General features: G+C 32.4%; 1 protein-coding gene and 1 long non-coding RNA gene across 6 annotated transcripts in view; one reads left to right on the top strand and one right to left on the bottom strand.

The window, feature by feature from the left end:
* MDGA2 (MAM domain containing glycosylphosphatidylinositol anchor 2) overlaps positions 1–26,181 on the top strand; it is a 417,841-nt gene that overhangs the window by 332,669 nt on the left and 58,991 nt on the right. For both annotated transcript variants that reach the window (XM_031679006.2, XM_072962999.1), the window contains exon 10: positions 10,444–10,592. In XM_031679006.2, coding sequence (XP_031534866.1) covers positions 10,444–10,592 — 149 coding nt within the window. The remainder of the gene's footprint in view (positions 1–10,443; positions 10,593–26,181) is intronic.
* LOC140696910 (uncharacterized) overlaps positions 1,331–26,181 on the bottom strand; it is a 136,005-nt gene continuing 111,154 nt past the window's right edge. For 3 of the 4 annotated variants that reach the window (XR_012073568.1, XR_012073570.1, XR_012073569.1), the window contains 2 exons: positions 12,295–12,381; positions 1,331–1,541 (listed from right to left, as the gene is read on the bottom strand). This is a non-coding gene — a long non-coding RNA (uncharacterized lncRNA). The remainder of the gene's footprint in view (positions 1,542–12,294; positions 12,382–26,181) is intronic. The other variant, XR_012073572.1, reaches the window with a different exon arrangement.

Here is a 26,181-nt window from a genome sequence, read left to right as displayed (position 1 = left end):
CCATTTAAATGAAAAATTTTAGTAGAGATATTCATTGAGTTGAATTGATTTCATTCATATCTGCAACTGATGGGACAATATATAAAAGATAAGATATCTTCCATCAAGGTATTTATAATCTATAAAAAAAAAAAGATAAAACAACCGTAGAAAGGGGGAAATATTATCGTTTGGGCAGTGCATGGAGCTAGTGCAGTGTATAACAGCCACCACCTTATCAAAATGATGCAGCATATAATAATAGGGTATTATGTATAATCCTGAAAAAATAAAAGATTTACCCAGGTGGTTACTGAACATACAGTGAGATTAACTGTCTTCAGTTTCAAATATGTGTGACTAATGGAGTCTTGAACTTTATTATTTGTCAGTAAACAACGTCTTACATAGAATGACTTACACAGGAGAAATGAGTGCTTTATTTTAGTCAATATTTTCCTCTAAAGATTTTAAAATTTGTGTTCTTTTCGAAAGCTCATAAATCTCTATCTAAATTTTATTTATTTCATCTACCAAAATGTGGTTGTTTATGAATGTTGATATATCAGAGAATAACACATTAAATGTCCAAAGGATATGATATAGTAATTGACCATTTTGAGGAGAAAATACATGAATGATATATGAAATCTATTTCAATTTGCTCTAGAGAACTTTTTAAAAGTATTGCTTGTATACATCTGCAAACTGTAATTGGGACTTTTAATCAAATGTCTAAGAGAGCTAAACTAAGTTCTCTTAAAATTTATTAACCTTTTTTGTTAACATCTGGCTGTTACATGTGAGAAATATTGAACTTTGAAGTCTTCTCATTTTTTGCACATTTTTTCTTCTTTGGTTATTTAAATACTTATGAAAGAAAGAGATTTTCAGCTGTAAATGATATGTATAATTGGAGTGACATGGCCAACTCTGAAAATCATAAAAATTGGAATATTTTTAACCTGTTAACTCATTGGATAAGTAGAAGAATTTTGCATTCATATCACATTACCCTCTCAAATTATATCATCTTGGACTACATGAATTTATAAAATGTATTTTCAGCATATGTCAGGTCAAATGCTATTTATATATTTACATTATTTAAAAATATACCAATTGAAACTTAAAGAGACTCTTGAAACATGCATTCATTTTTTTCACTTAATTGTCAAATCCATCTGCTAATTAAAAATGGCATACATACCTTCTCAGGTATTCTATAATTAAGTAGACATTTGCCCTACCAAAAAGGGTTCTATTGTCAAGACAAGTTTATATAAATTATAGGTCTTTCACAGCCTTCACTTTTTACTAATAATTAGCCAAATATACAAACAAGAAGCAAGACATAGCGTTGCATATACTTGGCATTCATATACAAGTGTCCCCAAATCCATCAGGTGGTGCTTCCTGGTATTCCTTTTTCTTTTTTTGGAGTTTGGTGTGACATGAGTGGTAAACATCCATAGCTGAAGTTAGCCCAGGGAATCCACCAGGGAATATAGGTTTGGGATCTTGAGACTATCTCTGTGGCTAATGTCCACTCTTCGCTGCACCTGTAGTTTATAAATACATAGTTACTAAAAGTAAGCAATTTAGCAGACCAGATCGATCCCAGTCAAGACATTTTTAGATACTAACTTAGTACATCCTTAATTCTACAAAAGAACTTAATAACTAAATATATAAGCTCTAACATCCCCTATGATTTAGAACAGAGGTTAATATGTCCCTTGAGACAAATCCAGTCTACCATCGCTTTTGTATGGCTCATGAGCTAAAAATATATTTTTTAATATTTTAAAATTGTTGGCAAAAAATCAAATGAGGAATAATAATTTGGTACATCTGAAACTTATATCATGAAATCCATATTTCAATGTCCAAAATTAACATTTTGTTGGAATACAGCCACTTCCATTCAATATTTTCAGTGGCTGCTTTCTTCCCACAATATCATAATTGCATAATTGTGACAGATATACTTGATCACAATTTAAAGCCTGGAATATTTACTATCTGACCCCTTACAGATACAGTTTACTGAAACCTGGGTTAGAAGGTGGTCTGGTAGAGTCATAAGTACCTTAGACATCCTTGAGGAGAAAGGGAGCAAGTTACAGAGTTCCCTAACTGTTTCCTCCCTAGCCTGTAAATATTTATGTTAACATATCTTCATCAAAGTTCTCCAAATAATGTTTTAAATTGCAATCAGAACTTGAAAAGTATAAATGCTGTATTAATTTTATAGTAATTATCCCATTTTATTTTCTCTTCGCAAAAATCATGCTAAATATTTCATTGAAGGGCTAATATTAAAAACACAGGCATGTCAAGGGAAGGTTGTTCTTGGCCAGTAACATTAAATTTATTTAATGGCTGTACCTAAGTTTAAATGATTTTATTGGGAGATATCTATTATACCACAATTCTGATTTCTTAAAATTATGTGTGTGAGAACTGAATCATTAGAATTATTCTAAAACAACAAGGCTGTAGTTGCTTTACATTGTTTAGTTCACTCTACTGCCCCAATTACATTATGTATGAATCTAGGAAAGGGCCTCTAATCAGAAAATGAAAAATCATACAGAAAGTATTTTCAGGAATTTTTATATATTGATGTAATATTACAATGTATTTTCTTAATTAAATGCTAAGTATTGTAGTATAAATGATTGTCACAGAAGAAGGAGTAATTAAAGAAAGAAAGGATAGTTATGATTTGGGTACCAAAACATAAGAATTGAAAAGCAAGCAGAAATTATATCAGCACAACATTTCAGTTTAAGAAGTCAAGAAATGCGAGGATAAAACTAGAGTTTTAGGAACTTTCAGTCATGGGTAGACTGAGTCACTAGGATGTGGGTGAGAAAAACACAGTCAGGAGGAAGGTTCACTGATTCATGTACACAGCAAACACTGAGTTAGAAGTCTTTTGTAGATGTGAAGTGATGAGCAAAATTAGGTGTTATCAGAATAAACTGTAGTAGTTACAAACAGGAGACAACTGAAAAAATGAATCTGCAAATGCAAGGGAGAAAAGAGACGGAGATGAGTGGGCAAATTTGCCTTTTAAAAAGGCATTTAGCCATAAATCCCATAAAATTTGTTCTCAGTTTCTATCACTTTTATTCCCTCCATAAAAATGCTTAATGTGTATTATTAGGAATTTATCAGTTCATAAAGTAAATTCATAAACATATTTATTGAAAATACTGTTCTAGTGATTTAATTTTTAAAGGAAACTAATGCTAAAAAATTATTTTGAAGTTTTTCCAGGTAGGAGATAGGAGCACTAACTTAATACAGATTGTTTTTCATAAAGCCATTTTTGGAGAGTGTGAAACCTATTTTTTTTTTAGCAGTTTTATTTTGAAAAGTCAAAACCTACATAAGAAATCACAATGGAACCAAAGCAACTCTACTTTATGCTTGGTCAAAATTAAGAGCTTTCTATAGGGTTCCAGGTGATTTGTAAAGACTGGCAATATTGTCAATAGTTTTCTTATTTATCCTGCCAGTACACAAGTTCTCCAGGCCTCTAAATTCTGAGGCAGTCTTGAATGTGAAATTGTGGTCTCTGGGCAGTCTGCCTCAGTGAGGTGGTATCCACAGCTTTGACTCCAGCAGAACTAAAAATGGAACTGTGTAAGGACTGAATAAAACCAGTTATGTTGCAGTTTAAAAAGTGTCTTAATGACTGGATATTTGAAAACAGATTGCTGTCTCTGAATGTGAAGATGAAGTATGGAAAAACACTTCTCTGTTTCAAGTACAAAAGCGTTTCAACTAAATGATTTAGTAGGGCTATAGATTGTTACACATCTTTCAGTTTTGTTTTGTTTTTTTTACACACTCTAAACAATCATTGACTGAGAGATGCTGCCATTGACTTCACAGCTATCTTCATTGTTATGTTTTTGTTTCCTGCACACATATTGACAAGTTATCACAGTTGAACAAACTCTCGATGCTGTTCAGTTTTTTTGCTGCTGTGACATTCACCTTGATTCTAAGATAAATTGTTCTTTATCAGATTGTTTCTTTTGTTAAGTATTTCATACTTTCAACTTTTTCATTCCTTCTTCATATTAATTTACCACCTTTCTCATCAAATTAGAATAGATAGAACCATCAATTCAGGAATCATTCCTTTATTGCTTACTTTTAATTTTATGAGAACTAATAGGAAATACCATGTAACTAAATACCAAATACAGGTAACAAAATGAATAATACATTAATTCTTTTTAAAACAATTTCCTTTGACTTCACAAAATTTAAATTTTTTTTTTTGTCCTCAGAGCTCTCCCTGTGCCACCAATTTCATGACACTTTTACATGGCTTTGAATCACATTGATAATCTTTCAGAAGAATAGGATCCCAGGAATTAATGTAATTCTTCTTCCAGGATGAGATGCGTAATGTCATTTTCCATGTCAGCTAGGGGCTCTGGTGTCCATTCAGCCTCTGAAAACTGAAAATTTTGGACTCCATGCAGAAAATGCAAAGGACAAGTGTTTGATCAGTTGTTTGTCTGCAGTGATTTTTGAATTAATCAGCCAATTCTTCATTTCCCAAATCACATCTTCTTTCTGGTTTCTAGATGAGGGTTTCTCTCTTATCCAATCCATTCTCTTCTTTCTCACCAGTTATATTTATAAAATATGAAATGGATTTATAACACATTCCTAATTAAAAACTTAAAAAAAAGCCCATTTCTGTAGAAATATGTAAGTATGACTTAAGATTAACTAATTTGAAGAAAAAGTAGTTATGGTTCCAACAATTGCATGCTATTTCTTCTGTCCTATGGAGGAAGGACAAAGAGCTGCATAGATATTTATTGTATATTATGCCTAACAGATTGTAATGAGTAATCCACTGCCTTAGCCAGTCTGTGTGTCTAAACACAATATGACTCTGATTCCAAAAGCACTTGACTGTTTTGCTTAGCTTCTGCTAAAAACGCATACAGGCACAGAGCTGTGATTCCTGTGATTTTAGAGCTCTTTTTTTTTTAATCAGTGCATCATCAGTGTTTTAAGTTTGTTGTAAATCTCTGTGTCTACTCTTCTTATACTAATAAATACACGTTTGAAAAGTTTTAAATTGCTTTTTTTTGATACATTGCAAGTGTGTTTTTGTGAAATTTCTTTTTTATTACCACTTTGATTATTAATTTAGTTGTCATTCAATTCTTTGATGTCACTGAGTTCTTTTCACACTGGGGAATGAAAATTAGTAGATTCACTGTAGAATCTTTTCTCCCACTGAAGTGAATACTGGTTAAAATAATTTCAAAATGAACTGTAAGATAAATAGCACATATCTTATATCAAACAAAACACTTGATAAATTAGCATTTAACTTCTTCCTGCCTCACTCAAGCCCATGTGTTGTGTCAACCACAGTATTAAGAGCTAATGAGACCATCCCTTTTCTCAAACTGCGTAGCGTGACTGGAAAGATGGGCACTGCATGTTACAACCATACCACATGTGGTAGTCCGGAAATGTTCCCTATAAGACATTCATTTTTTCTCTACCTAAGGCCATGTTTTATTTCTTCTCTTCTTTATCCTTTCATGAGTTCTTTTTTACTGTCTGAGGAATTTCTTCTTTTTTAAGATCAATAAAGATGTCATGTATGTCCCCTATGAAACCTACCTTTGGTCCCAATAAAAGAGTATTAATTATTCTTTTGTAAAAGGTCCCATAGTGTTTACTCACTTTTTTCTGGTAAATTTCTTCAGTTGTTTTAAGCATACTTATTTGAAACTCCGATTTCATGTTTCTGTTATCTGTAGTTAATCCTGTTGTTTACTAGTCCTCTTAGCCACTCATAGTGGAACATTTATCTCGTGTGTTAGTAATGTGTTTTGTTTGGAAAAATTCTCTGCGGATCTCAGTTGAGGGTATGTCTTTCAAGAACCGATTGATACTAGATCTACTCAAGCAATCCAGTGGTATCATTAGCCAAGGATGAGTTTTTGTTAATATAAATATATTTCTCATTTTCCTATGCTAGTAAGGGGCAGTTTTTTTTCCAGTATACCCTATGTCTGGGATTGCTTTTTTTTTTTTTTTTTTTTTTTACTGGTCTTTGTCATATGTGGTCATATGTGCCTATTTCCAACTTCTCATCTTGAACGGGCCCCTTAACCTCTTCGCCTATGGATTTAAGTTTTCAGCTCCCAAATGTACAAAGGGCAACAACACTCCTTTTTTCCCTAAACTCCTATGCAGTGTCTGGTTTTCAATCCTTTGTTTTTTGACCCGTAAGGAATAATTCCTTTCTGCTTACAAACTTAGGTATACACCTAAAAAAGATTATTGTTTTACTTTAACATTTTTAAGAAAGTGACATAACATTTCTTCTTAATATCTCTTGTACTATGAGCTTCATGCATAAAACCATATTTTAAAACCTCAGTTTAATAATGTTTGAGAAGCTATTTGCAAAATAGACTAAATATACTTTTATATAAATTCTATTTTAAAAACTTGAGCAATTAGATTTTTTCTCTGTACATATTTCAAGAATACTTAAAAATCCAAAATCTATATATAACCATACATAATGTGTCTAAAAATTATCTGCTAGTTTAGATAATGAATGTACTTTTAGGTCAGTTAGTCTAAAAAGATTTAAACTGGAACATGTTACATAAAATAAAACTGGAATATAAAAGAGAATGAAAATTTTTTTAGCATGCTTGCTGGAAGGAGGGAAAAATGCCTGAAGGATAAAAAGGAAAAAAAAAATTAAGAATTCTTTCCCTGTTCAACCAGCAGATGTCATGTTTGGTTGTCAGAGTCTAAGATTATTTTAAGGGCATTTTCTTAGTATTTCTATGTGCGTCTTACAATATGAATGTATAAAATATTAAATGTGATTGCCTCTGAAATCAGAAGACAAATTTGTGTGGGTTTTTTTTTTTTTTTTACTTTTAACATAGATTTCTCACATAAAGCCAGAAAGAATTCTTCTTTTGTAAAATTTATCCAAAAAAAATTTGTATAAAGTATGCTCTGAAACATAACAAGCATATCTATATTTAGCTGTAACTACTCAAAATAATTTCTTATCAGTAATTACTTGTTAGTAATCAATATTATTTATGCACCATCTAAACGTATTTTTTCATCTTTAATTCTAAGGTCATACAATTATTCAACTAAAATAAAACTTCATACCAACATCCATGTATCATCACCATTTCTATTGTCTCAAAATTTCTTTATCTGTCATATGAGACATTGGAGTTGGTCATCTCTATTCCTTTTTCAAAACTAATATTTCATGAAAAAACATTACATAGATATCACTCATATGTAATGCAGACTTGTCAAAGCAAATGGAATAAAGTGTTTTCAAAACTACATTGAAAAGCCTTTGTAATAATGTGCAATTAGACATAAAGGTTATGATGGAATTTTACTGAAAATGTTGATCTTTCTGGAATATTTAAATGAGGGTTAGATTGTAGCTTAATTTTTCACAACCTTGAAAATATTACGTGATACACAAATTCATATTATTCACAAGGTCATGAGGATTTTTTTTTAACTTTAGCATCAGACTGCGTCAATTCTCTCAAAAGTATTTATTTAGATAAACAGGTCTAGAATTTTAGAAATTTGCATTTATGACATGCAGCCAGTTACTCTTGTGGCAGTCAACAAAAAAGTAGGATTAGACTACAAATAACAGAAACATTAAATGGAATTTATATAGAAGCATACTTAGAAGAGTTGAAGTAGTACAATATACAGTAGGCAAGTGTTTCAGAGCGCCCTGTAGATCTGAGACTGAGCGTTACCTTCATGGCCATTTTGTGGACAGTCACCTACCTATCTCAGCCCTGCTAAGTGGCCCTTTGGTTTTGACTAAGTACCTCTAGTGAAGGGAAATATTGGTGTAGGCCAGTCCATATTCAGAGAGGGCTGGTAGAACATTTCTAAGTCAAAATACATATTCTTCTAATAACCACTCACTGGTATTCATTTTATTTCATACATCTGTTAAAATTTAGCCTGATTTTTTTTTCTCTGTGATACAGTTTCAACTCTCATAAAACTCCATTTGCCAGTTTTTGAGAGATTTTTTTTTTCCTTTTCTATACAAATTGCCTCCAGTTGTGCCTTTATTCTCTCCTTGTTTCTATTTGAATGCATCACTAATTTTATAGAAAAAAAGTGATACTTAGGACTTAATCTAATACCCCTCAGCTAAAAAACAAAAGCAAGCCCCCCTTCTCCCCAATCCCCTCAAAACAAACAAACAAAGAAGCTACAAAACCATTGAGAATCTTACCTCCTCAATTCAATCTAGACACTGCTCTCTGATGAAAACACTGTAAGTTGACATTACCCACTTTAGCAGCTCATTGATTCATTTCTAGGTTTTGGATACTTATTTTTAATCAAAACCTCTAACTCTTTATCTAGGTTACTACTAAATGTACCTCCTCAATAACATTTTGGGAATTTTGGTCTGTTGTCAATGATTTGGATATTGAGTCCTTCATGCAGTATATTTATTGTGTTCCTCTCATCTAGATTTCACTAAGTGTTGTGAACATGAATTTGTGTTATCATTTACTTAGTAATAAGTAAAAGTATCACACAAGGTAAAGAAGGAATAAAATGAATGTAATGGCTCTTTTCTAGAGATCCCCTTCTACACAAGATTCTTTGTATAGAGTCGATAATCCATTTTCAATTCAGCAGAATGAATATTCATAGAACAGTTTTTAATGTACACGATGTTGGTATAGGAGACATTTCCAAATGTTATCAAAATAGTCAAAAATTAAATTCAGTTCATCTGGCCTTACTTTTTTCTTGGTGAAACTCTCCAGGGTAATAGAGAGTATCACTTTCATTCTTAGTGTTCAAAATCCATCCTTTAACTATCTGCAATAAGTTTTTCTGAATCAACTCTTTTGCAATCCCTAAAGATAGGTGACTAATGATAAAGAAAAAAAAAAAAAACAGGTGAGAAACGTTCCTGCATACAGGAACCCAGGAGGAAAACCCCAGGAGGACATATAAAATTCAATCTAATATTTAAAAAATATTGAATAGGGATGTTGAATAAGAGATGATAAATGTACAACTTATTAACTCAGCATTCAGTAAGCATTATAAAGCTATTTGAAAAGTCTAGGGAAATGTAAGCAATTTCTAGGAAGACAGAGGCCATACCTCCTCACTCTTCGTATCCTCAGAGCCAGAATACTACTTGGCATTTAATAGGCACTCACTAAATGTTATTGATTTAATAAACAAATAAATAAATTATTGGTTAAAAAATACAGGATGTGAAGAAAATCTTTATATCAGAATATGAGGAAGTTGGAACTATAATTCCAAATGGTTTGTGCACTTTTCAATTTGGTGATTAAAACAAAAAAAAAACTGAGATGGCTTATGTATGTTATATATGTGTGCTTCACAGATCCTTAAAATCTAAGTGAAAGCTTCCTTGTTAATTGACCAAAGTTCTTGTGTTACTAAGTTTGTGTTTGGTTAATCTCAGATTTATTGACCAAAGACATGGATGATAAACACAAACTGTCATACTTACTGAATTATTTTTTGTCAGAGTTGATCATTCACTTGTGAATAGACTTTATTTTAAATTCTTTTTTATTGATGTATGGTTGATTTACAATACTATATTGGCTTCAGATGTACAGTATTGTGATTCAATATTTTTATATATTATGCTCCATTTAAAGTTATGGCGAAAAATGGTTATATTTCCCTGTGCTGTACAGCATATCCTTGTTGCTTATTTATTTTATGTACAGTAGTTTGTGTCTCTTAATCCCATAACCCCATCTCACTGGTATATTTCTTTTGACTTCTAGGATGCCACATTTCTTATGTTCCTCCTATTCACTGGTTGTTCATCTCAGGCCTTTGTGAGGGTTCTTATCTCCTCCCCTATCTCTTAACTTCGGATTTCCTTAGTGGTCAGACCTTAGCCTTCCTCTCTATCCACACATACTCTCTTGGTGATCCCATCAGTCTTATGGCTTACGTTTAAAATCTATCAACAGGCCTATGGTTAAGCAAGATTATATCTCCAATCTCTTCGGAATTATAAACTAGTATATTCTACTTGATGTCTCCACTTAGATTATTTAGATTGTTCAAAAATAATTTCCTGATCTTCTCCCCTCAAATTTGATGCTTCCATAGCTTTTCGTGTCAGTTGATGGAAACTCTATTCTGCTAGTTGCTTCGGGCAGAACATTTGTAGCCATCCTTGATTATTCTCTTCCTCTCACATCACTTATCTAACCAACCAGGAAATTCTCTTGCATCTAATCTCAAAATTCTCCAGGAATTAATTAGATTTTAATCATATGACTTTTTAAATATGAGCATTACTTTATGGTAATATCATCATTCAAATTGAAGCACTCTTTCTGTTTTTAGGAAAGGCCTATGCTCCAGAATTCTATTACGACACCTACAATCCTGTGTGGCAGAACAGGCACCGTGTGTATTCCTACAGTCTACAGTGGACTCAGATGAATCCTGATGCAGTAGATCGGATTGTGGCATACCGGTTGGGTATTAGGCAGGTGAGAAATATAATTGTCTTTGTGTGTGTGTGTGTGTGTGTGATCCTTCGTGAAGACTTTGTTACTATGATTTGTTGCTATAAAATTTTATCATTTTTGCATGAATTCCAGAATATATTTGTCTAATCAAAGATAGTATTATGCTACCTAGAACTGTTCTGGATTATTTACAAATCTTTGAAATTAATTTTTGCATTTTCCACTATTACAGGAGACATATTAAAGTGAGCTTTCTGAAATCCTTCATCATTAGATATGCTATAGAAATTACATGGTATAATTTCTGTGAAAAAAAGACTTATTTAAGATGTACTCACACTTACCTATGCTGCATAATTCTTTGTCTTATTTCCTAAGAAGTTAGAAGTCTTACATATTTTTATTCTAAGGGGTTCAAATTGTGTATAGGATTTTTAAAAGCTAATTTAATATGTCTGAAGAATAGAAGTATTTTAGCAAGATGAGAAGGAACAATCAAATATTACATTTTCCTAAGGTAGCTGAAGATTATAGACTATGTAAAAACAGATTTTTTCAAATGAACCATGTTCCTTTTTTTGGTATAAATGATATTTTTGAAATTTAAAAGTAGGTCTTTACATTGTGTCCAGATACATAGTAAGTTATCTGGAGTGATTATTTTGGCATAACAAAACTTTTTTAAAGGTTTATTTGACTACTACAGAGTCTATTAGCTTTCCCTCACATCTGAGTATTATCAAGAGATTCGTAAAATGTGTTTTCCACCTCCTTAACTAAATCATAGGATAGCACTTTGAGTTTAGATAGCAGAAAGGACAGAATTTGCTCGGAGAAAGATTGATCAATCATTAGCAATCTACTTGGTTTTACTATCATAAAACCAATGTCATTTTATCTTGTTAGCAAAGTTATAATAAAAGATTATGCAAGATGAATCATTAAAATTAAGATATATTGTGAGTCAAGTATTCTTATCCTACCTGTATAATAATCTAAAAAAAAATCATTTTCTAATGAATACATCCTAGCATTTGATAATCACTGCTTTCTTGTCTAAATATTCATGGGTCCCTGATACAGCAGACAACAATGGATCATTCAGAAACTTTCTCTCTTATTATTCCTCATTTACTTCAGTCCCTAAGTAGATCTGAGTAAATCCCAAATCCACATCAAAATTGTTTGTTTTACTTGTTTTAATTCAATGATAATTTTTCTTGATAGAGAAGACATGAACAGAAAAGATCAGCCATGCTTTCTCCCTCGGTTGCTGGGCTTATCACTTTCTTTCCCTTTTTCTTTTCTCAACACAACTAATATTTTAGATCTTTTATATTTGGAGCATCTTTGCACGTTCTTGACTTTAGAGACCTCATATTCACGTCCAGGTCCCCACCACATGATCTGATTATTCACATTCATCTTTTATTACATATGTTTTCAAAAAACTAAGAACCTAACACCAAATTGCTGTTTGTAAAACTGAATCATTTTCTTTAGGTGTCTTTTCCTTTTTTCTGGCTTATTCGGTTGGGTTTTTTTGTTGTTGTTTTGGGGGCTTGTTTTGTTTTGTTTTGTTTTTTGTAACGATAGAGTCAGAAGTTCATGCTTGGTTTCTCGTTTACTTCCTCAGTTATATTTTCTTAGAGTATCCGGGAAACTGCCCATTGCTTCCTGTATGCTGAAGGCTGCCTGTTTTAAGTCTGCAGAATGAACTTACCAAACCCTGCTCATCATTCCCTTCTTTCACTCTCACATTCTGCAACCCTTTGTTCCCAGGCTGTGCTGTGTCTGCAAGTCACCTTTTCTGTAGGTCAAATTGAACATAAGAATCGTTACCATCAGAGCCTCCCCCTTAAACAGACAAATTTTAGCAGAATTACCCTTGCTCCAAAGAGGGACCCAACTAATTAAAGCCCATCCTTTCTATCTATAGCTGTACTAGTTATTAATAAACTACCTCCTGAAATATTTTTTGCTGGGATTGCTATGCTATTTCCAATGACATTTTCTGTTCTGTCTTAAATTTTGCTTTCCTGACATGAGCATGGCTTGTAAATTCCTGTCTTTATGTTTCCTCATCATAAAACTAGTGTATAACTCCATGATATGCAATGATACACGTTTCCCAGTCACTGTTCATCCTTGTAAACAAATTAGTTAGGTAATTTCCCCCCACTCTGCTACTTTAGAATAAGGTATGTATGCATGCATATATGTGTACAAATTTACCCCTACTGTGCTTTGCTAAAATTATGAACCCCTGACACGTCTGGCTTCCAATTCTAGCCAAAATCTAGCCTTATTGCTTTTTAGCTATATAACCTTGAGCAGCTTTCTGAACACACCTAAGCCTAGGCTCCTACCTGGAAGCTTGAAGATAATGATACCTATCAGGCAGTTGGAGTGTGGAGTGAAATATGTCCCCCACTTGTCCCACAGGCCCGGTTCCCTTGTGCAGATTGTGCAGGGCAGTCCTTATAGAAACATCTGTGGCAATTCTTATACTCAGCTTTCAGGATTGTGTAAGAATTTTTTTAAAGTACATTTTAAGAGCTTAACAAATCTACTGTTTTTATTTCAGTTTTATTGAGCACACTGTATATCCTGGGCCTAAGTATTATTCCAAGCCATGATTTTTGCAAAATAATTTCTAGACATTTTTTCACTGTCTTATTTTTATTTCAAACCTGTTGTCCTCTATAATATCCATTTTACTGAATCACATTTTTCTCTTCCACTTTGAGTCTTAGTTTAAAGCCTTCTTGATCGGATCAGTAAGTCTGGTGCTAATACTATTCTTTCCAAGTTTGTGAGATTCATGCTATCCACTAGAGGAAAACATATTTCTGGTGTTATAAACTATGGTCCAGAAAACAATCCTTTTTCTTACACAGTTTCTGCAGCTAACTCTCTGTTTGCCTTAGTGTTATTTTCTGGGCTTCTTTGTTCTTAGTTGTTTTTTTTTATTTAGAAAGAAGTATTATTTTGTTCTAGGGGCTTTTTTGGTAAAAATATTTTTTAATTGGTAATTTACTCGGATACTATATCTTCATGGAAGAGAAGCTTTGATATATCTTTTGGGGATATTTCAGTAAAGAGTAATGGCCTTTTGCTGTTCTGCCAATGTGAACCGGAAGATAATGTTTGTAGATATAGTGTAAAAACAGAAGGAGCATGTATAAACACCACTCTTTTTCCCACTACCATATTCTTTACATTTACCCCTTATGTGAAAAATCTGAACACACAAATGGCCTCAACAGACAACGCTTCCACTGAAGATCCCCTTGCACACCAGAGTCAAGGATGATAGGGCATAGATACAATGAAATTGATATAATCCTTTAAGAATATCTTGTGTTTTAATAATAGGAAACAAAGGCATTAAGTGAAATAGATTATTTTTCTATATTAGAAAATTTAGATTCCTACTTCCTCAGGTTATGTACATTTAGATTTCAACATTGTTTAAAGACACTCTCAGATATCAGCATTTTAAAGAATCACTCTTGAATTCTGATCTGACTGCCATTTTTTTCATGTCTCAAGCTATCTTGGAATCTCAAATCAATGAGCTTTTGAATGTAATCAGCATAACTTGGATGATGTTTAAATAAACAATGTTAGAATGTAACCTGAGCAGGATAAATTTAAAAAGGGGATTTTTCCCCTAATAATGAGTATTTATATTTCTGATTGTGAGACCAAGTTTTCTTCAAGAGAGTATTAACTTATGTTACATATTTTATTATTTTAAAATCATTATTTTACTCTATATTTTTATTTTGAGCCTATATATCTAAATAATTTCTTCTATCCAGAAAGTATCTAGGTTATCTAATGCAAAGTACCTCCCCTTTTAGTATCAAACATGGCCTTAATTATGCAAATTGATGAAGTCTGAAAAGCAATTTTGATTCTTCAAATCTAATGGCAAATTCAGTTCTAAAGTGCTCGACTTTGGTTTTAATCCAGAAACTATTAGAAACCTTATTACTGATTTTTAAATAAGTATGAGTGTATAAAATCACTACAACGTTACTAAACCCCTACCTGGATGGGGTTGGTAGGCTGAACACAGCATTCCTCCAGTTTTATGATAAAATTAACTGACTCTTTGAGGTAAACTGTGTGATCTATATTTAAATATAATGAAGAAAATCGTCTCAGAATTTGAGTACTGGCTTATACACAATTCTTAAAGGTTGCTGCAGTGTATATAAAAAAGCACTGGAATTTGGGAATCCCTGCTTTAAGAAACTTAAAAAGAGAACAGATACATCATGTGAAGTTAAAAAATTAATGTGTGGAAAAAAGTTTTCTCAAAATTTTGATGTCCTTAAATTATACTTTTTAGGCTCAGCTAAGCAATTGTTTAGTCTCCTTAGACAGCTACTAGCCTCCCAATTATTTGCTTCATTTGTTGCTTAACAGGAAAAAGAAAAAGGTTATATGAATGTCTGCCTTCCTTAGTATCCAAGGAATTAAGAAACAAGCAAAACTATTTCTAAGTTATCTGAATATAGCAAGCAGCATAAACATCATTTGACTCCACTCAACGTACGCATTATAGGTTCCAATAATAAAGGATTTTAGACTTTTATACAATTTCCTTTTTATACTCTGCCTAAGAGGTGCACAATGATTGTGACTTTTTGACTATCATCTTTGAGAAGTGAGATCTTCTATTGAATAGAATACCTTAATTCCCCCTGTTCCAGTCTTCTTAAATCATGATATGTTAAAATGCATAGAATCATTTCATATTCATATGCGTACCCAGTTGGTCAGTGAAACTTTTGCCAAGTTTTAAAAAAAGAAGTAATGTCCTCAGTGTTGTTAAAGTAAGCGCTATAATAGGAACATGTTAGCAAATGCCGCGGGAACGTGCGTGGCAGTGGTGAGTCCTGTGAAGTAGTGGTTAAGAGCCATGATCCCCAGAGGAGAGGCTGGTTAGTTTTATAGGTTTACACTCCAATTTTCTTTGTAAATAGTTATCACTCCATAATGATTAACCAAGAAATCACTAACCATGAATATGCTTTTCTGGCATAATTCATTTTTGGATGAGTTTATTATAAATTTAATTTTGGTCTTCATATATGAGACTATAATAACTGAGCTATAGTTTATTTCTCCTTCCACTTAAAACATTTTTCTTATTTTATTACATAATTCATTGCTTACTCTTATTTATGAAAGGCCTGATATTGTAATAGATCATAGTAATTAAAATTTTATAAATTTATTGTATACACAAATGGTCATATGCATGTTAATTGTTATTAATGTGTTCATGTTATTGATACAGCTAAGAATCTAACGTACTGCTAGAAGCAGTCTGCAGTATACGTGACAGGTCATGGGGGATGCCTTTATGTTTTAGCATCCTGTATAAAGTGTTATTTTCTATGGCACAGTGTACAGATGCTGAAGGAAAATGGTAAGATAAGATAGAAGTGAAATTAGAATAATGTACATGTTTGACTTAAGCCAATTGGGACAGATATTGTTAAGACAAGTGTTGAAACTATTTGACAAACCACGTTTAATGCCAAGTCCAGAGAGATCTGTGGAGAACTTACGGATAAACTGACTTCATTGCATTGTCTTTTTATTTTTAATTATTTTTGGTAACTTTTTTTGGGGGAGGGAGGTATTTAGGTTTATTTATTTATTTATTTATTTTTAATGGAGGTACTGGGGACTGAACCCAGGACCTCATGCTGCTAAGCATGCACTATACCACTGAGCTATACCCTACCCAGCATTATATAGTCTTAAATCATGACTAAATGACATCTTCTATATGTAGATTCATCTGATCTTATCATACAAAGTATATTGAATAATATTATAATTGAGGTAAGGCCACAATTAGGCATATTTGAAGTAAGTTTGAGGAAGATTTAAATTAGAGTAGTGAAGGGGGAGAGGAAGAAAAAATGAATTAAGAAAATGTTGAAATGGACAGAACTTTAATATTGATCTAACTTTGAGAAACCATTTTTAAAAGTATAGTAATTTTATGTTCTGCCATTTACTCTAATTTCTTTAGTGAATGTCCAGAAAATTATCAAATACACAGATGAATAAGAGAGCAAGGGATACAGAGAAACGTAGAGAAGCCATTTGGTAAATGGTCTTTTTGGCTCTGGCAAAGAAATAAGCCAAGAGCCAGTTCATAAAAAGTGATGTTATCTCCGTCTTCCGAATGAAAGATGCTGCACATATCCCGTTTATTCCTATAAATACTGACATCACAATGTCTCTGTTATGATGAATAAATATGATAAATTTGAAAGACCTGGAGGAGCTATGGACCTTTGATATAGAAGGCTTTGTGAAATAAGGGTACTTTGTCTTGGATAATTCCAAGTACTTTCTGAGGAGTTTTTTCTGAGTCTCTGGCCCTTTGTACAGATTTTATTTTGTGTAGTAATAGCTGCAGACAATTAATTAGAATTTTTCTTTTTCTTGACCCTGAGTATGATGGAAAATGAGTAACCTCAAAGAGACTTTTGGAGTGAAAGAGCACTAAATTCTTGCCAGAAATAAAATATTGAATCAGAGTTTGCAAGTATGCCTATGTTTTAAAGTTGGACTTGTTAAATTTGAGTTGATAGAGGAACATAAAACAAAGGTACCCTACTTAGAAACATGTTACTAGAATTTGAGTGAACACTTTCCTTTGAAAGTGTAAATTTATGGATCAGAAGCATTAAACATGAGAAGTGGAGCTAGCAAAAATGTAGACATATATTTATTGTATGAAGACAGTAATATTAGAAGGTCCAGTGAAAAAGAAAGAACTGAAAGGTAGAAAAATCTGCCAATGTCATGAAAACTGGGGGAAGAACGTGTGTGTGTGTGTGTGTGTGTGTGTGTGTGTGTGTGTTGGGGGGGTATTATTTATACTTTTACACAAAATCTTTGAAGGTTAAAAAGCCCTAAATTTTGTAAATACCAGGTATCGACAAATCGGTGTTGCTTTTTTAAGGTTATTAAGAGGAGAACAGCAAAAGAATAAAAGATTGTAGCTAGGTTTAATATCATTCCAAGGTCAACTGATTACAAATTTAATTAAATTGACCTGAGCCTATCCTTGCTGTCAACTTGAATAAGTATTTTATTAAGAAGAGAAGACTGTTTTCAAATACTTTCACCATAAATTACTACAAGATATTGAATACAGGTCCCTGTGCCATACAGTATGAACTTGTTGTTTATGTATTTATACATATTAGTTAGTATCTGCAAATCTCAAACTCCTAATTCATCCCTTCCCACCCCCGTTCCTCCTTGGTAACCATAAATTTGTATTCTATGTCTGTGAGTCTGTTTCCATTTTATAAAAAAGTTCATTTGTTATTTATTTTAGATTCCACATATAAGTGATCCATACGGTATTTTTCTTTCTCTTCCTGGCTTATTTCACGTAGAATGACAATCTCCAGGTCCATCCATATTGCTGCAAATGGCATTATTTTATTCTTTTTCATGGCAGAGTAGTATTCCATTGTATAAATATACCACAACTTCTTATCCAGTCATCTGTCAATGGACATTTGGGTTGTTTCCATGTCTGGCTATTGCAAATAGTGCTACAGTGAACGCTGGGGTGCATGTATATTTTTGAATTAAGGTTCCCTCTGGATATATGCCCAGGAGTGGGATTGCTGGATCATATGGTAAGTCTATCTTTAGTCTTCTGGGGAATCTCCATACTGTTTTCCATAATGGCTTCACCAAACTGCCTCATTGAAGTTTTGAATTTGCATTTCTCTAATAATTAGGAATATTGAGCAGTTTTTCATGTGCCTCTTGACCATTTGTATGTCTTCATTGGAAAATTGCTTGTTTGGGTCTTCTGCCCATTTTTGGATTAGGTTTTTTTTTTTTTTTCTTATTAAGCTGTATAAGCTATTTATATATTCTTAAAGCTCTTGTCAGTCTCATCTTATGCAAATATTTTCTCCCAATGTTTTGTTTATGGTTTCCTTTGCTGTGCAAAAGCTTATAAGTTTAATTAGGTGCCATTTGTTTATTTTTGCTTTTATTTCTATTGCCTGTATAGACTGTCCTAGGAAAACATTGCTGAAATTTAAGTCAGATAATGTTTTGCCCCTGTTTTCTTCTAAGAAGTTTATAGTGTCTTGTCTTATGTTTGAGTCTTTAAGCCATTTGAGTTTTTGTATGTTCATGTATGACTGAAGCATTATGCTGTACAATAGAAATTGGCACAATATTGTAAACTGACCATACTTTAATAAAAATATATATACAAATAAAAAAGAGATATTCAGAATAATATGAATTGAAAATCAAAGAACCACAACATAGTTTTTCTTAACTAAAAAAAGGACAATAAATATTTAAAAATAAAAAAAAAAAGAGAAGACTGATATATTTCCTTGGAAAGAATAATTCTTAAATGTTTAAATTGTATCTTTTTAGTCTGTAAATACATGGTTATTATGGATTCCAAGACTTTGATCCACTCAAAGAAACTATCCAATAGTTCAATGTACATACTCTGTGTCAATGGAAAACATTCATTTAACTACGTTTAAATGACAATGATCAAAACTTGAAGAATGAAGTTTGGGTTAACAGTCATTTTCTTTATTTATGCTGCAACATTATGCAAGTTACTTGTATCAGTATAAATTTATATACAGATTTATAATCTATATTTGTACTTTATGCCCTGTATTTATTAGTAAACTGAACACTATTTTCTTTGTGTTATATCAGTGGTTCTCAAATGTGAGTGTGCATCAGAATCATCCATAGGGCTTGTTAAAACAGTTGCTGGACCCATTCCCAGAGTTTCTGGTTTAGTGGGTGTGAGGTGTGGCCTAATAATTTTTATTTCTAACTACTTCCTGTGTGATGTTTGTTGGGGCCAAACTCTGAGAACTACTGTTTTATATTGCTATACTATAATGAGGAGACTAAGATCAGATTCCATTTTCACCTTCTGGCTTATCTTTATATCAATATTCCTATATAATCTCAATATGAAAAACAGTACTATAAATACTAATTCAAGCACAGTGCTTGGCATATGGTGCTCAGTACCATTTGTGGAATGAATGAATTTGGAATTTACATGTTAAAATTGGTAACTATTAAGTTCCAACCAGAGATGCATCCTCTAGTTATTTCTGGACTGATGCATTTCCAAGATCAGTGATTAGTAAAATAATGTTCTCAGTCTACTGTTGAATGTAAGATTTACTCGGTAGACTGAGAACTAACCCTAATGCAAATATTTTCTTTAGTTCTTCTGGGCAAAATATACACAGTTCCTTAGGCATATATTTACATATATTTCTAAGGGCCTTTTTTTTTTTTTCACAAGAAACCTGTTAATGATATATTAAAAGTTACCTAATTTTGGTATGTGTAAACTAAAGTTTGCATCTGGTAGTTCTCATGGCTAATTCAGTGCTTTATAAAGGAGCATGACTACCTTGAAACAGTTACAATTCCTCAGTGAGCATTCTTTCGAATTTCAAGAACGAATGATCGTCAGAGTTGTCTTGAATTGACACACATTTCCTATTGCTTCTTTTCATTTGTAAATATAAATTACTATTTACAAATAGTTTAGTTTTATCACTTCCCTAAGTTTATTTCTTTAAGTTTCTCAAGTTGTTTTAAAATGTAGAGTCATACTTACTTTTACACTATTTTCATATCAAAAAACCTGACTACTTTTCACTAAGTAACATCTTTTAAATAAAATGGCTGGAACAACTTTTACCTTTGAATAATAAATGTTAAACATGACAGATTTCAGTAACATTACATAGTAACTACTGCTGTATGATTGCTTGATTATGGATTGTTAATTTTTTTAATTTTCTGTTCTACTTTAAAAAGTTCAAGCAAGAAATGCAAAATATCACAAAGTGCTTAAGTTACTTTAGTGTACATCAAGTTATGGAAACTATTTCTGAAAAGATGGTAGCAAAATGTTGAGTAGAAATTTGAAGGTAATAGTTTGCCTGTCATAGACAATACCTATTTTTAATAGCTGTGCTTGATATATATATGTATACATATATTATCATATTTAACTCTTAACACAATGAGGTAGATACTATTGCTATTTCTATCTTAAGGATAAAGAAACCATGGGGTTTAGTAACTCATCCACGATCACAGAGTTAAATCAGAGACTAAACTGGATTTGATACCAAACCATCTGGCTTGGAGTTTGGCAAGTGTAATTCAGCTCAACTCCGTCTGAGCCATGTGCCTTTATCTTTATCTTTTTCTTCTGTTTCTTTCTCTCCCCTCTCTCCTCTTCTTCCTCTTCCTTCTCTTCCTCTTCATCTCCTTCTTCTTATCTTTTTTCTGATAGACTTCACCTTTTTTACTAATTTCTCTTACAGTAATTTCCTGTTGAAGTTACTCTTTTTGATTTGTTTAGTTGCTATTCATATTTTAATTTAAATTATACACACCTATATTTAGAAATTTATGTCCACATAGTTGAATATTGTATTTTTTGCATATATATATTTTTTTTTATGTAAGTATAGTCGGTTTACAATGTTGTCTCAGCTTCTGGTGTGCAGCATAATGCTTCAATCATACATGAGCATACATATATTCATTTTCATATTCTTTTCTACCATAAGTTACTACAAGATATTGACTATAGTTCCCTGTGCTATACAGTATGAACTTGTTTGAATATTATATTTTTATTCCTTTAATCCCTTCTATATTTGACGATATATCTGCTTTTCCACCTACAATGCATGTGTATATTTTACCCAAGGCTTTTCTGTTTCTGGAAATCTTTTCCTCAATTTTTAATTTCATAAACTGTTTGATTATAGTATGATATTAATACCTTTTTTATTTTTAATGGTAAAAAAAGAAAATATTTGTTTTCATAAGAAAGAAAAATGTAAGTTAGTAAAATATTTCAGTATAATATTAAATACTTAAAAATTCTGTAAAATTGGTGTTAATCTCTCTTGTTTAGATGCAGAAATAATCTTATAAAAGTTAAACTGTATACTCATGTTCTGCAGAGAGAGAGGTCACTGGGGGCCTGGATAATTAGCCTTGTTTGTCTAATTCTAAAAGCTCTCTTCTTAACTTTTATGCTTTACTGCTACAAAACTAGATGTAATTCTGTAAATTATTAGAACATAAAGAGAGATAGGGTTTGCTTGGAGATGAGATTTGGATAGGCAGCCCAGGGCTCTATCATGAAAGGCTGTATATGTCTACTCACCTCTCACTGCTCCCTCTCCAGACAAATACAATAAATTTATAAATTAAAAATGTCAATACAAGAATAAGGATTTGCTCTGTCTTAAGTAAATTAGACTAGACAAAATGGGATTGAGCTTTATTTTAAAAGAATGCTCAAATCTGTATTCTATATTTCATGTCAACTTATGTCATTAATAAGAAAGATTATTTCATGCAATCAGCAAAGTACACCCTATGTTCATATTATATATGGAAAGATTCTGTCAACCACTTGAGTTGTGAAAGGAGCAAGGATGGGTGGGTGGGAAGATAGTTTTTGTCCTCAGAAAGTTTAAACCATATTAGGAGATAGAGAAACAAGTGGGCAATTACATGCTTTGGGAGGTCAAGAATGCTGGCAGAAGAAATATTTGCTAACTGATACCAGAGGAGCGAATAGAAGTCATCCAGATCAAGGGGCATGGAGGGATTAACAGCCTGTATACAAAGCCAGCTTAATAAATTTGGAGAACTGAAATAGTGCAGTGTGTCTGGGCCTCTCCTGAAGCATAGCTCAGGAGAGAAGGAAGAGATCAAACTGGAGATATGAGGGACTGTGATCATGAAGGGCCATATGAACTAGTCCAAAGAAACTGGACTCTCCCTGGAGAGAAGCGGGGAGGCATACAGAGCCAAAACAGGGGTCAGATAATCACTATCATGGTAGAGGACAAAACAGAGGACAGCACAGAGTAACAGCTATTTTGTTCCAAATGAAATACAACAACTTGAATCAGTAATGCTGTATTAGTAACTGGAGGGAATTTTAGGTGGGAGAATCAGAAGGATTTGGTGATTAAGTTTAGGTTCGGGGAAAGAAGGGAGCAGGAAGGCAGAGATGAAGAAAATGTTCACTACCTAGGTGCTTGTTGTCTTTAGAAGATCTTCTGTCAAAACACGTTAATGTTTTTCTCATTTTTATATGTTAAGAAAATATTCTTGGTGGGGAGGGTATAGCTCAAGCGGTAAAGCATATGCTTAGCATGCATGAGGTCCTGGGTTCAATCCTCAGCACCTCCATTAAAAACATAATAATCATTAAGTAAAAAGAAATCTAATTACCTCCCCCCAAACAAAATGAAAAGTAATAATAATAACACTGAAAACAATTTTTAATAAAAAATAATTTAAAAAATATTCTTGAATATAATTGCTTTTATTAAAAGAAAAATGAACTATTACTGAGATGAATATTTAGACACATGTTTAATGAAATATTTTCAAGGAAATGTAAAATGATAAAATTTTAAAACAAAATCTGAAGGAAGCTTCATGTTCTAATGTAAAATAATGTTCATGTACAAATATATCCTATGCAACTCTTTTCTTTTAATGTTCTAAAGATACTAAGCTGAAATTCATTCTCAAAGATCTGTGTCTTAGCAAAATGACACAGTAAAAACATTCATAGGAAGTCTTCTTATGCTTAAATAGCAGATCCTTTGCTTAGAGAAGCTAATTTGAATATACATGTTGTTATGCTTATGGTATATGGTGCAGCAATAATGGATCCTAAATTTAACAAACAGCCAACCAAAAACCTAGAAGAATTTTGATAAGAGCAGTTTCACTTAAAACATAATTTGGGGGTTTTTTTGTTCTATATACTGTCTCCCCTCTAGTTTTTATATTGTCCTTTCCTTAAGTATCATAATGTCCCACAAATATCGGTGAAGTAAGTACTTATATATTGATACAAAACTCTTTACAGTATAAATTGTTTTCTGGCAGGAGCATGTTGAAGCATGCACCCGCTCTTAAAATCTTCTCGGAAGGGGCACATATCAATTCTGTTCATATTTCCTTGACCAAAGTAAGCTCTGTGACATGATTGAGGTCAAACAGTGCAAACAAGTTTTATCCTCATGTACCTGCTAGGAATAAAAGGACCAAATGCTTGATAAGAGCTGAAATTACTACCCAGAGCTGCCTTTCTGGTCAGCAGTATTTGATTGAGTATGTTGGTAATACCATTTGATTTTCTGCTGAAAATATAACCTCAGAAAGATCTACTTCTTAAACTTACTTCTAAAATATGAAAAAAAGTAAAGAGTTATTTATGAAGTTGTACTATTTATTTCAAATAATGAAAGGATAAAAGAACTCAAATGGGCTCATTAAGTGTCTTGAGTGACTGAGTCAATAATAAACAGGTAATAAAACAAATGCCATTGTTTAAATATGATCTATGTTTATATCAGATCAATAAAACCTGACACATGCTCCTATAAATAATTCATCAAAGCCTTAGTGTTATTTAATTCTTATTTTGTAATTAACTGTCACATAGTGTTATTTGTAAATGGAGTAAGAAACAAACTAGATAGGAAAAGTCTATGATCTCATGGACTTTATATGCTGGTAGAGAGCAGAGTAATATAATAATAATTATAACAATAATAATAAATGAATAGAAATTGGACTTACACTACAGTCTGCAGGAAAGAAAGAATCTAATTTTGAATAATCAGGTAGATTAGCTAAAATGAAGTAATAATAACTTCTGCATTCATTTGCCATTTTAGTTATTCTTAAAAACTAAATGAGTAAAGTAAATGACCCAAAAATTCAGTGGCTACATTCATAATCATTAATTATGTTCAGGAATAAGAGAACGAATCTGAGTTCAAATACAGTTTAAATTTATATATTTTGAGAAGATATTATGACTACTCAGTATGTAAAAACCCATTGACAAGTTGCAAGACAGACCGTTTGCATAAGAACAAACCGCTAACTAAGAGGAACATGTGAGTTCTAAGAGGCATAACTGTGGGGACATGAAGTCCTGCTTTCACAAGGGTTGAGACTCCTAATGCTTATATCCTAACTGCATTTCCATGCTTATTTAAATGATTATTTTGAATGTTGTATTCCAAAAATCACAGTTAACCCAAAACTGACCAGGGTTTAGAGTATCAAGATGCTAAGAGACAGCTGACAAAAGATAAAATGGAGAAGGGAAGAGTTCCCTGGGGCAGCAGTTATAATACCAAGGAATCAAGAACTAGGGCCTTAGCTATTCCCTCCTCCAGACAGCTCTATTTATTGTAAATTGCTTTTTTTAGTAACCTCTAGTTTCTGAAATTTTGGATGAGGTCTTATGTTCTCTGAATTTTAGCTTATGTTTTATACTAAGCACCAGAAAGAGTAATGTTAAATATCATTTTGGTTTTATCGCTAATAAATGGTTTGATGATATGTGTGACTCTATTTACATTTGGTATTATTGCTAATAGTGGTATGATTATTATGTGTGTGGGTTGTTTGCGGGACATTATACCAATGATGTTGCCTGGACCTCTTCCTGTTGCCTTTAAGCTGGTGCCTGTTGCCCTACAGCTGAGGACAAATGTGCCGCCCACTCTAAGCTAATGAGAAGACAAAAACAGTCCTAACAGTGTACTCAGGAGAAGCTCCTTACCTTGTGAAACTTTCGTTTTTACTTAGGAAGAATTTTTGTCCACACTTAAACAGCTATTATGGTTTCAGATAGTAAAAAAATGTTTTAGGGGGACAAAACGAAGCAAGATCATGGAGTGCAGAGTGATAGTTGTACTATATGAAACAGTGTGGTCAGGGACCTCTTTCTTAGGCATTGACATTGAGTAGAGACATGAATGAAGTCAAGAAATATGAGGCAGAAAATAATTGAGCTTAGAGATGAAAGCAACATACAAGTACATGAGGAAAATAAATGCATATGTGAATTATATATTTTTATATTTAGTTTTGTAGGCATTATATCTTCAAATGTCTATTGGACTAGTGTAGTTCTATTGCAAGAAACAGTGACGGCTCAGATTCAAAAATTCTAGTGTGAACCTGATTATTATAATAATATAATGGCAACAGAAGAGAATTGGGTGTTTTGCTAATTAGAAGTACGATTAATAGATGTTTTCATACTGATAGGACACTGATTGTGTGGGAGATGAAAATGCAGATTCCACAGCTGATCTGATGGAAATTAAGACAAGCAAAGAATGAAACTTTGTAATTAGGATTGCTCTATGAGAGACAGTTGGTAATTAATTTTGGTGTTGGACTTGAGTTTTTATTAAGCTATCTGTCAGTAAATCTAAGTAATGGCACAACATTTTGTCAGTGTGGGCAAATGTCTTTCTTCTGATCCAGAAAGTAAGATATTTCTTTCTATTGAGAAACTGACTCAACTTAATAATTACTAATCTATACTGTAGGAATTTTACAGTGACTAAACAAAATAAAACTCCTTCCATATGTGATTGCCTTATGGAGGATAAATTAACCCATTGTCAGACAGGTATAAAAAGCAGTGAATTCTAACAATAAATCATAC

Source organism: Vicugna pacos, chromosome 6 (genome assembly GCF_048564905.1).
Source record: "Vicugna pacos chromosome 6, VicPac4, whole genome shotgun sequence".
Classification (NCBI taxonomy): Eukaryota; Metazoa; Chordata; class Mammalia; order Artiodactyla; family Camelidae; genus Vicugna; species Vicugna pacos.
This window is presented reverse-complemented; position numbering and strand designations above follow the sequence as displayed.